We start from the raw sequence: 14,873 nt of genomic DNA, 5'->3' as shown, positions 1-14,873 counted from the left end.
AGCCAACCCTAGAAATAAAGGTAAGGAATTTTTTTACACTCATTTTTTTGTCATTTTTTCTGATACTATACACTACAGTGTACGGTACAGTATATTTATGTCCTTTTCCTTTTTCCGTGGCTTAGTTGTGTTTTTATGTTCTAGAGATAATGACTTTATAACTGTGTCAGGTTAGGTAAGTGATTTGGGCTAGGAAGTGTTTCAACTTACACCAAAATTTGGGTTACATCATTGTCACAAGAACAGAACTGTATCATAACCCGAGGACCACCTGTAGTCTCATTTATTTTCTTTTCCATTTCCCTTGCCCATGGAGATGTACTGGCAAAAATATTGCTCCGAGGTATGTCTGTAATTTTACTGCCTATGTTTTCTCCTACGATTTTCTTAGTTTCACAATTTACATTTAACTCTTTTATCAATTTTGAGTTTATTCTTGTGTATGACTTCAGTTTTTGCATGTACCTGTCCACTTTTCCCAATACCATTTACTGAAGAGACGATCTCTACTGCACGTTGTTCCCTCCTTTGTCAAATATTAATTGACCACAAAGGCACAGGTTTATTTCTGGGCTTTCTTATGCCAGTACCAGGCTATTTTGATTACAATGGCCTTGCAGTATAGTTTGGTATCAAGTAGTGTGATACCGCCACCTTTTTCTTCTTTCTTAAAATTGTTGAGGACATTCAGGGTCTTTTATGGTCATATATATATTTTAGTTGTTGTTTTGTTTGGTGACAGAAAGAGAGACGATCAGATAGAGACAGAAAGAAAGTGAGAGATGAGAAGCATAAATTCTTCGTTGTGGCTCCTTCGTCTCCTTAGTTGTTCATTGATTGCTTTCTCACATGTGCCTTGAACAGGGGGCTACAGCAGAGCGAATGACCCCTTGCTTAAGCCAGTGACCTTGGACCCAAGCCAGCAACCATGGGGTCATGTCTATAATTCCACACTCATGCCAGCGACCCTGCACTCAGGTTGGTGAGCCCGTGCTCAAGCTGGCCTTTGGGGTTTCAAACCTGGGCCCTCTGTGCTCTGTGTCCCAGTCTAACACTCTATCCACTGTGCCATCACTTGGTCAGGCTTCTTCCTTATAAATTTTTGTAATATTTGTTCTAGATCTGTGAAATATGCCATTGATATTTTAATAAAACTCTTAGCAGAACTCTATATTCCACTTCTCTAACCTGTGATAAATACTGACTAGCTGATTCTGAAGAAAACCTAAAGATCAACAAAAAGTAATAAAACTACATACATAAAGAAGTTTGTTGTTTTTCTCCTATGACTGAAGCTATTATTACTAAGAATGGAGCCATAAAATAGTAGAGTAATATCTGTGCAAAACTAAAAAATCTGCTAAACAGACAGTATTAGTTAATAATGGTTGAAGCAAATTTTTGAAAGTAAAATAAATGTATCAGTTGAGAATATTATCACATTTGAAACGATAAAATAGGTTATGTATCTTTGCTGATAGTTCAGAGCCAGGCCAAAGAAAGTTCTCTCATGTTGTAAGCTCAAAATTGTAGGCTCATGTTTCTAGGAGTTATCACTCACCATCTGATAAAGTCACTTTTCCTCATTAAGAGTGAGGAGACCTTCGATTCCCGGCCAGGGCACACGGGAGAAGCGCCCATTTGCTTCTCCACCCCTCCGCCGCACTTTCCTCTCTCTCTCTTCCCCTCCCGCAGCCAAGGCTCCATTGGAGCAAAGATGGCCCGGGCGCTGGGGATGGCTCTGTGGCCTCTGCCCCAGTCGCTAGAGTGGCTCAGGTCGCAATATGGCGACGCCCAGGATGGGCAGAGCATCGCCCCCTGGTGGGCAGAGCGTCGCCCCATGGTGGGCGTGCCGGGTGGATCCCGGTCGGGCGCATGCGGGAGTCTGTCTGACTGTCTCTCCCCGTTTCCAGCTTCAGAAAAATGAAAAAAAAAAAAAAAGAGTGAGGAAACCACCGTGGATAACAAGCAGAATGGTTCGGTTACCAGGAAATGATATAAACAAGTTTCTTCTCAAGGTGTGATTTACTATAACCAATGCGAGAGAAACAGATACTCAAAAACAACATTCCTGCCTGACCAGGCGGTGGCACAGTGGATAGAGTGTCGGACCGGGATGTGGAGGACCCAGGTTCGAGACTCCAAGGTCGCTAGCTTGAGCGTGTGTTCATCTGGTTTGAGCAAGGCTCACCAGCTTGAGCCCAAGATCGCTGGCTTGAGCAAGGAGTCACTCAGTCTGCTATAAGGTCCCACCCCCTCCCCGTCAAGGCATATATAAGAAATCAATCAATGAACAACTAAAAAATAAATAAATTACAGGACCACAGAAACCTTGATTACAGTAAAAACTATAATTTAACTTCTTAATTTCCACCAAAGTATTAATTATTTTTTAAAAATTAGAAAAAAAAGGGTCAAAAGATGGTTTTTATCAAGAAAAGGTGCTGAGTTAGTTACTCAATCAAGTTACAAAACATTTAGTTAAAGAGTACGTATGTTGACCCTGGCCAGTTTGCTCAGTGGTAGAGCGTCGGCCCAGCTAGCAGATGTCCTGGGTTCAATTACAAGTAAGGGCACACAGAAGTGACCATCTGCTTCTCCACCCTTCCCCCGTCTCTTCTCTCTCTCTTCCCTTCCCACAGCCAAGCCTCCATTAGAGCAAGTTGACCTAGGCACTGAGGATGGCTCCATGGCCTCGCCTCAGAAGCTAAAATGGCTCTGATTGCAACGGAGCAACAGTCCCAGATGGGCAAAGCAATGCCCCCTAGTGGGCATGTCAGGTGGATCCTGGTCAGGCGCATGCGGGAGTCTGTCTCTCTGCCTCCCTGCTTCTCACTTAAGAAAAATACAAAAAAAAGTACAAATGTTATACTTGCAAGAAGAAAACACACATTATAATATGTATATAAATATATTATTAATTTAAGTAATATGTCTAATTTTAATCTAATTTTAGTTTAATGGTCTCAGGTGAGTTACAAGATTAAAGTATGCAAATTGACAACAGCTGACAAATGAGCAATCATAAAAAGGCTAAAGAAAAAGATGGAAAGAATATTGAGTGATGAAATTTTTTTTTTGTTTGTTTGGTTTTTTTTTTTTTTTTCTTTCATTTTTCTGAAGCTGGAAACAGGGAGAGACAGTCAGACAGACTCCCGCATGCGCCTGACCGGGATCCACCCGGCACGCCCACCAGGGGCGACGCTCTGCCCACCAGGGGGCGATGCTCTGCCCATCCTGGGCGTCGCCATGTTGCGACCAGAGCAACTCTAGCGCCTGAGGCAGAGGCCACAGAGCCATCCCCAGCGCCCGGGCCATCTTTGCTCCAATGGAGCCTTGGCTGCGGGAGGGGAAGAGAGAGACAGAGAGGAAAGTGCGGCGGAGGGGTGGAGAAGCAAATGGGCGCTTCTCCTGTGTGCCCTGGCCAGGAATCGCACGCTAGGCCGACGCTCTACCGCTGAGCCAACCGGCCAGGGCTTTTTTTTTTTTTGTATTTTTCTGAAGCTGGAAACGGGGAGAGAGAGACAGATTCTCGCATGCGCCCGACCGGGATCCACCCGGCACGCCCACCAGGGGGCAATGCTCTGCCCCTCTGGGGCGTCGCTCTGTTGTGACCAGAGCCACTCTAACTCTAGCGCCTGGGGCAGAGGCCAAGGAGCCATCCCCAGCGCCCGGGCCATCTTTGCTCCAATGGAGCCTCGGCTGTGGGAGGGGAAGAGAGAGACAGAGAGGAAGGAGAGGGGGAGGGGTGGAGAAGCAGATGGGTGCTTCTCCTGTGTGCCCTGGCTGGGAATTGAACCCGGGACTTCTGCACACCAAGCCGACGCTCTACTACTGAGCCAACTGGCCAGGGCCTAAATTTTTAAGATATAGTAATAAATTAAAACCTTTAAGAAATCTTCCAGACTGACCAGGCAGTGGCACAGTGTATAGAGCGTCGAACTGGGACGCGGAGGACCCAGATTCGAAACTCCAATGTCACTGGCTTGAGTATGGGCTCATCTGGTTTGAACAAGGCTCACCAGCTTGAGCCCAAGATCGCTGGCTTGAGCAAGGGGTCACTTGCTCTGCTGTAGCCCCCCAGTCAAGGCACATATGAGAAAGCAATCAATGAACAACTAAGGTGCCGCAATGAAAACTTGATGCTTCTCATCTCTCCCCTTCCTGTCTGTCTGTCCCTATCTATCCTTCTCTGTCTGTCACACACACACACACACACACACAAATCTTCCATAATATAATAGAATTTTAATCATGAAGAAATACATTTTAATTCAATTAGTACTTGTAGTCAAGAAAAACCATTGATAAATTGTTTTGTGAATTTTGGATTTCACACTCAGTTATACTCCTTACTCAAATTTACCAGGTTATAAAATTACAATGACATAAAATTTACTAGTTCATTGAGAAGCTTCTATTTTATTCTTTCTCCCCAAAAAAGCCAAACTGAATAGAACCTCCTATCAAACAAATAAGGTCATTAGAATTAACAGTATCAACTAAGTATTTAATGATATAGCTAAAATAACTTAGCAGGTGCCAGTCACTAAGTGCTTACTATATATCAGGTACTACAATAAAAGTTTAAAATCTCTTTTAAAACCTTACAAAATCTGCTAAGCTAGACTGCCACTTTTAGCATTCCCATTCTAAGAAAATTAAAAAATTAAGGCTCAGATTCAAAATTCAAAAGCAACTTGACTCCAAAGCCTACATTCTTAACCTATGTTATACAGCCAGTCCATGTAGTATATTCAACCTGTCAAAAAACCAGAATTTGGGGATTAAAAATGATCTTCATACAAATCATTTATTTCAAATATGAAAACCCGAAGGTCCAGATACTCAATAAAGTAAAGACTGTGCCCTTTCCTGTGTACTACTTTACTGCAAAGAGAATATTATTGTTAACAGTGCAACAAAGTATGAGTCCTTTTTCATCCTGTATTTTTATTTTATATATATACTTTAAGTATTTCACATTAGTTAACATTTAACATGCCTGATCAGGCAGTGGCACAGTGGATAGAGCATCAAACTGTGACGCAGAGGACCTAGGGTCCAACTCTGAGGTTGCCGGCTTGAGCACAAGCTCATCCGCCTTGAGCACGGGCTCACCAGCTTGAGCAAGGGGTCGCTGGCTTGTCATGGGACCACAGACATGACCGCATGGTCACTGGCTTGAGCCCAAGGTTGCTGGCTTGGGCAAGGGATCACTTGTTTTGCTGCAGTCTCTCGGTCAAGGCATATATGAGAAAGCAATCATTGAACAACTAAGGAGCCGCAACAAAGAACTGATGCTTCTCATCTCTCTCCCCCCTTCCTGTCTGTTTGTCCCTATCTGTCCCTCTCTCTGTCTCAAAAAACAAACAAACAAAAACAACATAATTCAATTAACACAAGAATTCAGGCTTTGGTAAAGTTAGATGTAAGATTATCCTATACCATTTTTTAAAATGATGATCAGAATAGCAGGTTCTTAAGGGCTGAATTTTAATATACTGGCAGTAAAAAGTATTTATCTCTGCTTCCATACTTATTGTGCTTGACAGTAACTGACATTCACAACTTATAAAAGAATTATCTTTATAAAGGCAAATAAAATGTTAGGTCTTTACTTGAAATATAGAGAAAAGTCAAGTACACCACAGTAGTACCACAGACTAACCATCATTTAAGTAAACAAAATTCTAATAAGTCAAAACTTTTCCAGTGGAAAAAAAATTTTTTTCCAGTAAAAAAAAAAAACTCAGGCAAAGAAATTTAAAATAAACTTTTGTGCATAGCTACCTATCTTAAATTTCAGACAAGAGGTAAATGGCTAAATTTACTTATTCAACTTAAATTCACTAATTTATAGAAATTCAATTTTATTATAAAGGCTTTAAAGAGGATTCTGTACTCAATTTTTTCAAAATATAATCCAGAAAAAATATTATTGTACATGCAAATCACCAAACCTGCCTTTTCTGTATATAAAATTCATGTTATTAAAATACTAGGCATTGTTCTCAAGATTGAAACAAATTCCAAAAAATACTTACATTAGATACAACTGTAATAAATGCATGTGCTATAAGAAATGGCAAAGTTTCAGGAGTTCCATATTCAAAGCAATCCTTCATGAGAGAAAGGCCATTTTTCCCACAAAACAAACATACATAACGAAGCAAATGCAATGGTACTTCTACATCCTGAGGGGGAAAAAATTATTTTAAAACATAATCAGAAATACTTTTTAAGATACTGATCAGACATAAAAAGAAACTTAAAAGATATATATGAACCATGAAAACAAAATTTTGCTCGAAGTTGACAACGAAAAAAGGCAAATACTTACATTCATATCACAGAATGCCCCTAATATGTTGCTTTCTTGGGTTGATATATCCTGAGTAAAAAACAAGGTAAACACAATAAGTTCAGATTACTTAATGACAACCTTTAAAAAATACAATTTTCTACTGATTTTATAAAAATAGATTTTGCAATTGCTTCTCATCATGAAATGTGCTATTCCTAACTGAAGCTAATATGAATCAGTTCTGAAGTATATGTTAACTCTTCTCCAAAGAAATCTCTCTAAACTTATGTATTACATACATATTATTTTGCCTTTTTAAATAAAATGTTTCCTTAAAGAATTGGAGTAATTTTTATAAAAATACTAGGAATTCTCTAGAGGTATACTCAGAAGTTTCACAATATGTTTCTATACATAAAATTTAAACTACCTAAATGCACACTCACCCATTGCTGGTGAGAGTATAAGCTGGTATGGCCCTTTTGGAGGGCATTTAGCAAAATCCATCAGCATTTAAAATGTACATTCCCTTTGACCCAGCAGTTCATCTTCTGGTTATTTATCCTAAACAACTAATAAAAGAGTTTTTGGAAAATGTATGTATAATGAGGCTGACTGAAATTATTCATAACATCACAAAATTAGAAACAAATATCAATAGGATAGATAGCTAAATAAATGGTGTAATCATTCAGAATTTTAAGCCTTCTTTAAAAATAATACAGGTGAAATGGCATGAGCAATCTTTTGGGGATGATGAAAATATTCCATAACTGCTATGTGGTAATGGATGCACAATTCTCTACATTTACTAAAATGATTAAATTATACATTTAAATATCTGTTTAAAAAAAGTGGATCCATATGTACAGATAATACATAGATAACATCTTGCATTACGGTACATTTGTTAAAAATAAATTTATTAATATGACATAATTTTATAATCATCTAGAAATATCTAACTTAATTTCATAACAATGATTTTTTATTTTTGGACAGGATGGAGAAAGAGGAGAGATTCATGCCTTTTTTTTTTTCAGTGAGAGGATGGGAGATAGTAAGAGACTACTACCACATGCATCACTACCAGGATCCACCCAGCAAACCAGTGTGTGGCCGATGGTCAAATCAACCGAGCTATCCTCGGTACCAAAAGCCTATGCTCGGACCAATTGAACTATCCTTCACACTGAGGGCAACACTTAAACCAATAAAGTCATTCACTGGCTGCGAGAGGGGAAGAAAAACATGTGGGGTAGAGAAGCAGATGGTTGCTTCTCATATGTGCCCTGACTGGGAATCAAATGTGGAACATCTGCATGCAGGGCTGATGCTCTATTCATTGAGGCAACCGGCTAGGGTATTTCAAGCTTTTTCAAGTCTGTTATTTTTTATATTCTATATTTCTTGGTCATTCAGAAAATGTTACCTTTCTAAAGAGAAAGTGAGATGTTCTCATCTGAAAAACATTAGCTGCCAAAGAAACCCATTCATTTGTTGCTATTACCTGTTTTATGTATTTAAGTTGCCCTGCTGAAACGGTTTCAAAATAGCTGAGAGCATCACATCAAACTCTGAAAATTTAAAATAATCAAAAACTGTCCTAGGAGAGCTCAAAACACTTGTCAACGTGCAGTAAATCTCCTGACTATATTCCCAACACTCTTTACTACCACAGCCACAGCTAAAGCTTTAACTTATTCTCAACAAACCACCTTTAAAAAGTCAAGAATATAAGAACTCCTGTGTTATTATTAAAAAGATTCATGAACCATGCGAACCAAGCTGGAAATATTAGATTAGAGTCAAGACTCCTAGTGCCAAACATGGACACAGCTAGAAAATCTTAACAGGACTGATGTGCAAAATGTTACTCATGGATTTGATTACTATTTTTGGCTACTCAGAAGAACTGTTTTAATCATTTTATATTTCTATTCTGGATACATGAAGACAAAACCCTATGGTGTTATTGTAATATTTTACTAGTATATAGTGTTAGCATATATTTATAGGTAACAACACTAGGAAGTCTCACTAAAAGCTGAAATCAACCTCTTTTCTTTCAAAAATTCTAAATTTAGATAATCTCTTAAAAGGCCTTAAGAAACCTATCAAGCCTGACCAGGTGGTGGTGCAGTGGACAGAGTGTCAGACTGGGATGCGGAGGACCCAGGTTCAAGACACTGAGGTTGCCTGCTTGAGCATGGGCTCATCTGGTTTGAGCAAAGCTCACCAGCTTGGACCCAAGGTTGCTGGCTCGAGCAAGGGGTTACTCTGTCTGCTATAGCCCCCTGGTCAAGGCACATATGAGAAAGCAATCAATGAACAACTAAAGTGCCACAATGAAAAACTGATGATTGATTCTTCTTATCTCTCTCCATTCCTGTCTGTCTTCCCCTATCTATCTCTCTGTCTCTGTAAAAAATAAATAAAAAATAAATAAAAAATGAAACCTATCAGGAATTAAGTTTTTGTTTTTTCCTCAATACCAATACCTAGTATTTAGTGAATAAGATGATGCCACTGTATTTCTATAAATAAACAGGCATTTGCCTATTTCTTTAAAAGAAAAAACAAATAAATAACTAGAAAGAACTTCTTTATTTAATTAAGAAAAAGCTACTCCATGATAAAACAATCAAGAATTAAAGACCTGTAGATTAGGAATAAAATTTTTACTTAAAAAGCAGTCAATAGCCTGACCAGGTGGTAGCACAGTGGATAGAGCGTTGGACTGGGATGTGGAAGGACCCAGGTTCGAGACCCCGAGGACGCCAGCTTGAGCGCGGGCTCATCTGGCTTGAGCAAAAGCTCACCAGCTTGGACCCAGGGTCGCTGGCTCCAGCAAGGGGTTACTCGGTCTGCTGAAAGCCCGCAGTCAAGGCACATATGAGAAAGCAATCAATAAACAACTAAGAAGTTGCAACGTGCAACAAAAAACTAATGATTGATGCTTCTCATCTCTCCGTTCCTGTCTGTCTGTCCCTGCCTATCCCTCTTTCTCTCAGTCTCTGTAAAAAAAAAAAAAAAAAAAAAGCAGTCAATAGCCTGACCAGGTGGTGGCACACTGGATAGAGCATCAGACTGGGATGTGGAAGACCCAGGTTCGAGACCCCGAGGTTGCCAGCTTGAGCGCGGGCTCATCTGGTTTGAGCAAAAGCTCACCTGTTTGAGCCCAAGGTCGCTTGGCTCAAGCAAGGGATTACTCGGTCTGCTAAAGGCCCACGGTCAAGGCATGTATGAGAAAGCAATCAATGAACAACTAAGGTGTTGCAACGCGCAACGAAAAATTAATGACTTGATGCTTCTCATCTCTCCATTCCTGTCTGTCTGTCCCTGTCTATCCCTCTCTCTGACTCTCTCTCTGTCCCGTTAAAAAAAAAAAAAAAGAGTTAATAGTGTTGGAATTAGAATATAGTAATAGTTGTATAAATTTGGCAATACTAAATTGTATACTTTAAAAAAGGACAAATTAAAAATACTTAACTTTTTTAGTTTAAAAAAGGGTGAATTTAACAGAAATGCAGCGATTTCTTCCTACAGTTTTTATACTCTTTTTCACTCTACTTAGAAATCACTAAGACAATACTTTATACTTTATTTCACAGAATTACATATAATTATTCTGGATTAGTTAAAGTTTGCAACTGCCCCTCCCCCCAAAAGAACTTGTAATCTGAATATTACTATTTCTAATTACTACATCTTTAAAAATATTATCAACTGCAACTGAAGAGAAAGAAAAACTGGAGAGAAACGAAGGGAGGAGAGGCTCCAGGTTCCCATATTATTCACTAGTGGTAATGGATATATTAATACAAAAAAATATTACTAATAGAATGAGTTAAATACCTTGACTGACAAAAAAAGATACTCTTATTTGAATTAATAGTAAAAAAAACTAGTAGTTACAGATTATTTGTTAGGCTAAATAAACTTAAGGTGGGTTACTAAGGTCTTAGAAAGGCTTGTAAAAAATATTACTAATAGAATGAGTCAAGCACCTTGACTTACAAAAAGAAATAATATTTAATCTAGTAGTTACAAATAATTTAAGTATTTTGACAAAATTCCAAATTCTGTTACCCATGTCTCTAAGAATGAAATTCAAAAGTCTACATGCTTCTTTTTCGTCAGTCATTACTGTTTGAAATAACAATAAGTAGGGCATAGATCTACATTAACAAAATGTTGAGGTCACTGACAAACAGTTCAATTTTTATGAATTCAATTTATAAATTCTTCCTTAATAGAACTATGCTGAGTAAATGTTCAACATAAGCTACTACAAGAAGAGGCTAGAGAAAAAAGGATTTTTACAAATTTTTCCATCAATAGAAACTGTCTATATTTACTCAAAAGTGAGAAACTACCAACTATGACTTGGTAATACTTAAAATTCATAATACCTATTTTACATACCTCTATAGTAGGATGAGTATTATGCTTGTAAGCAGTATATAAGGGAAACTGAATTTGAAAAATTTTTGCCACACATAATAAGAGTTTTTCCTTCTCATCTGTACTCCATAAACTAAAAGGATCAGAACTCTCCTCAGTCAGATTACAGATTCTTGTAGAGTTCGATTTTTTTTCTACTGATTTTTGTCTTTCTGTAGTTCCTTCATTACACTCTCTTTCTATATTCAGTGGTTCTTCTACTTGATTACACTCATCTTGCCACGTGGAATCTACGTTAATAGCAGTACAATGTTTACAAAGCTGGTCCCGGAGCACTTGAACTTGGGCAATCACTAAGTTAATAAGAGCACACACTACTTGGTTAAAAATCTCCAAATGCTTATATTCCTTGAAGCAGCATAGACATTGCCTATAAAAGAAAAAAAAAATTAATTAATACTTCCTAGAGAAGTAACAATTATATCTAACAAGTAATATAAAAAAAAAAAAGCAAATGCTAAAATACATTTTCGCCAGTTTTTATTTCCTCTTTCCTGATGAAGTAACATCATAATCACTTATACAGATAGCATCACAAAAAAACTAGTACTTTTTATATGAGGTGACATCAGAGAAATGATGGCATGAGAGACATTTCTGATCTCTCCCCTTAAAATTTCAACAAGTTGAACTATAATACAGCAAAGAAACCCTGAGCTGGGCTCACACGCATGCCTGAAAGATCTGCGCAAGAAATGGACTGAAGGTGCGACGGGGTGAAAAGGGGGGTAAAAGATAAAACATCCGCAGTCGGCTCTGGAGAGGAGAGAAAGCAGAGGACTGAATTTTTCTCTCTCCTTGTTAGTCTCAGGAAGAGAGTTTTAGTCTGAGCCAAAAGAGGCAGAGAGGCTGGGGTGAGAGGGGAAGGAGCGGAACTAAGGCCAGCACAATCAGACACAGGGTTACTGAGGACTGCCCACATTGCTTGGCTTGCTATCAACCTGTGCGGGCGGTGCTCAGCTTGCGGTGCTCCCTCCACCAGTGCACGCTGAGCCCAAAGTGCCCAGCTCTCCCAACAAGGCGCGAGCTCCATCGTTGGGTGCTTAACCCACAAAGATCAGCCCACACAGAGCTGCACACTGTCCACAGCCGGCACTCTATCAGCTGGCCATGCTATGTGCAGTGTCAGGGAAAACAAAGTGCACAGCCCCAGCCTCCCAGGTCCCATCTCCCTCTCTAAGCAGTATGAAGAGGGGAGGTGATGGTACCCCACAACTGACTCTCTGAGGCTACTCTCTCCCTTGAGAGGTGAAAAGTGCTCTGCATATGATCCCCCTGGTCTGCTGAGACTGGGGAAGAATGGCAGGAAACTGGAAACTGCCACTGCCAAAAGCCATAAAGCCAGCCACAAAGCAGCCCCACAATACACCCCACCCACCAAGACGATTGCAGCCCTGCCTACATCACTAGGACAGCGGAAGTCTGCCCAAGAATTTCAGAACCAAAACTTGTAGTATAGCAACAGCTATTGGAAAAAAAATTGCTTCTTGTTAGGGTTCTTAACAATACCACTCTCAAACGCCATCAAGGAAGAAGAAATCATACATCATAGAAATATAATACATAGTTCAGATAGATAATGAAAAATCTCCAGAAAAAAACTCGATTACATGGAAACCTTGGAGTTAAATGACAGAGAATTCAAAATTGAAGTTCTAAAAGAACTCAATGAGATGCAAGAAAACACTAATAGGCAATTTAATAAGCTCAAAACACAAATTAATGAACAAAAAAAATACTTCAAGGAGATTGAAACTTTAAAAAAGAACCAAACAGAGATGAAGAACTCAATACATGAACTGAAAAATGAGGTAACAAGTTTAACTAATAGAACAGGCAGGCTAGATAGAGGAGAGAATCAGTGACATTGAAGAAAGGCCAATTAAAGATACTACAGAGAGAAGAGAGAGACTCACGAGTTAAAAACAAAACAAAACTCAGAGCACTCTACAAGAACTGTCTGACTCCATCAGAAAGTGCACTATAAGTATAATAAGTATATCAGAAGAAGTACAGGAAAAAGGAAATGGAAAACCTATTTAAACAAATCATTGATGAGAACTTACCAAGCCTGTGGACAGCCTCAAATCCAAAAAGCAAACAAGAACACTGAGTTACCTCAACCCAAACAGACCTATTCCAAGGGATATCATAATGAAATTGTCAAAAATCAGTAACAAAGAAAGAATCCTCAAGGCAGCTAGGAGAAAGAAGAATATAACATATAAGGGAAAGCCCATTAGGTTATCATCATATATCTTAGAAGAAACTCTACAAGCCAGAAGAGAGTGGACTCAAACATTCAAATTACTAAGACAGAAATTACCAGCCAAGAATACTATTTCCATCAAAGCTATCCTTCAAATATGAAGGCAAAATAAAAATTTTTACAGACAAACAGAAGCTGACAGAATTTATCACTACAGGAAATACTAAATAAAGGGGGTTATCTGACCAGATATAAAGAACAAAAAAAAAAAACACCAAAAAACCTACACGTAAAAGCTCCAACAAGATCACAATAAAAACAAGGATAACTGGTGACTACAATAACATAAAAGGGGAGAAGATAAAGACCGGCAGTAACAAAGGAGGATGAAGTGCAGAAGCACTCATATGATAATGAACTCTTATAAATATAACAATTTTCCTTTTAATAACCTAAAGGTACCTGACCTGTGGTGGCACAGGGGATAAAGCATCAACCGTTCGGAACCCTGCACTTGCCAGGTCAAGGCAGATATGGAAGTTAATGCTTCCTGATCCTCCCCCACTTTCTCTCTCTTCTCTCTCTCATTCTCTCTCCTCTCTAAAAATGAATAAATTTTTTTTAAAATGTACCATGAAACTATCTTTAAATAAATAAATAAATAACCTAAAGGTGATTGCCCACAAAAATGCAACTAAAACATGTATCTTTTAATTTATTTATTGATTTTAGAGAGAGGAGAGAGAGAGAGAAAGCAGTGGGAAGGAGAGAGAAACATCAACTTGTAGTAGTTGCCTCTCATATGTGCCTTGACCGAGCAAGCCCAGGGCTTCAAACCGGCAACCTCAGCATTCCAGGTCGACGCTTTCATCCACTGCGCCACCACAGGTCAGGCTAAAACATGTACCTTAAAAAAAAAAAAAAAAAAAAAAAGAGCCTGACCAGGCAATGGTACAGTGGATAGAGCATTGGACTGGGATGCAGAGGACCCAGGTTCAAGACCCCAAGGTCGCCAGCTTGAGCACGGGCTCATCTGGTTTGAGCAAAAAGCTCACCAGCTTGGACCCAAAAGTCACTGGCTTGAGCAAGGGGTTACTCGGTCTGCTGTAGCCCCCTGGTCAAGGCACATATGAGAAAGCAATCAATGAACTACTAAGGTGTCTCAACGAAAAACTGATGATTGATGCTTCTCATCTCTCCTCCGTTCCTGTCTGTCTATCCCTATCTATCCCTCCGACTCTGTAAAAAAAAAAAAAAGAAACGAGGATAATGTATAGAACGCCACCAAACAAAAACTGACAGAAAAACAAAAAGAGAAAAACCAAACAAGACGTAGACCAATCAGAAATAAATACATAAAATGGCTATAGGCCCTGGCCAGTTTGCTCAGTGGTAGAGCATCAGCCCAGCATGTGGAAGTCCCAGGTTCAATTCTTGGTGAGGGCACAGAGGAGAAGTGCCCATCTGCTTCTCTACCCCTCCCCCTCTCCTTTCTCTCTGTCTCTCTCTTCCCCTCTGAAGCCAAGGCTTCATTGGAGCAAAGCTGGCCTGGGCACTGAGGATGGCTCCATGGCCTCTGCCTCAGGCACTAGAATGGCTCCAGTTGCAATGGAGCAATGCCCCAGATGGGCAGAGCATCGCCCCCTAGTAGGCATGCCAGGTGGATCCCAGTTGGGCACATGCGGGAGTCTGTCTCTGCCTCCCAGCTTTTCACTTCACAAAAATACAAAAATTTAAATTTTTTTTAAAAATTTAAAAAATGGCTATAGAGTCAATAATTACTCTAAATGTAAATGAACTGAACTCACCAATAAAGAGACAGAGTAGCAGTTTGGATCAAAAAGCAAAACCCAATGATATGCTGCCTTCAAGAGACATATATAAGCTGCA

The 14,873-nt window shown here is 39.3% G+C and overlaps 1 protein-coding gene across 2 annotated transcripts in view; it reads right to left on the bottom strand.

Moving 5' to 3' along the window:
* Positions 1-14,873, bottom strand: part of USP34 (ubiquitin specific peptidase 34) — a 307,835-nt gene that overhangs the window by 225,115 nt on the left and 67,847 nt on the right. For both annotated transcript variants that reach the window (XM_066378190.1, XM_066378191.1), the window contains exons 3-5: positions 10,736-11,144; positions 6,344-6,394; positions 6,048-6,197 (exon numbers count right to left, since the gene is read on the bottom strand). In XM_066378190.1, coding sequence (XP_066234287.1) covers positions 6,048-6,197; positions 6,344-6,394; positions 10,736-11,144 — 610 coding nt within the window. The remainder of the gene's footprint in view (positions 1-6,047; positions 6,198-6,343; positions 6,395-10,735; positions 11,145-14,873) is intronic.

Source organism: Saccopteryx leptura, chromosome 3 (assembly GCF_036850995.1).
Source record: "Saccopteryx leptura isolate mSacLep1 chromosome 3, mSacLep1_pri_phased_curated, whole genome shotgun sequence".
Taxonomy (NCBI): Eukaryota; Metazoa; Chordata; class Mammalia; order Chiroptera; family Emballonuridae; genus Saccopteryx; species Saccopteryx leptura.
This window is presented reverse-complemented; position numbering and strand designations above follow the sequence as displayed.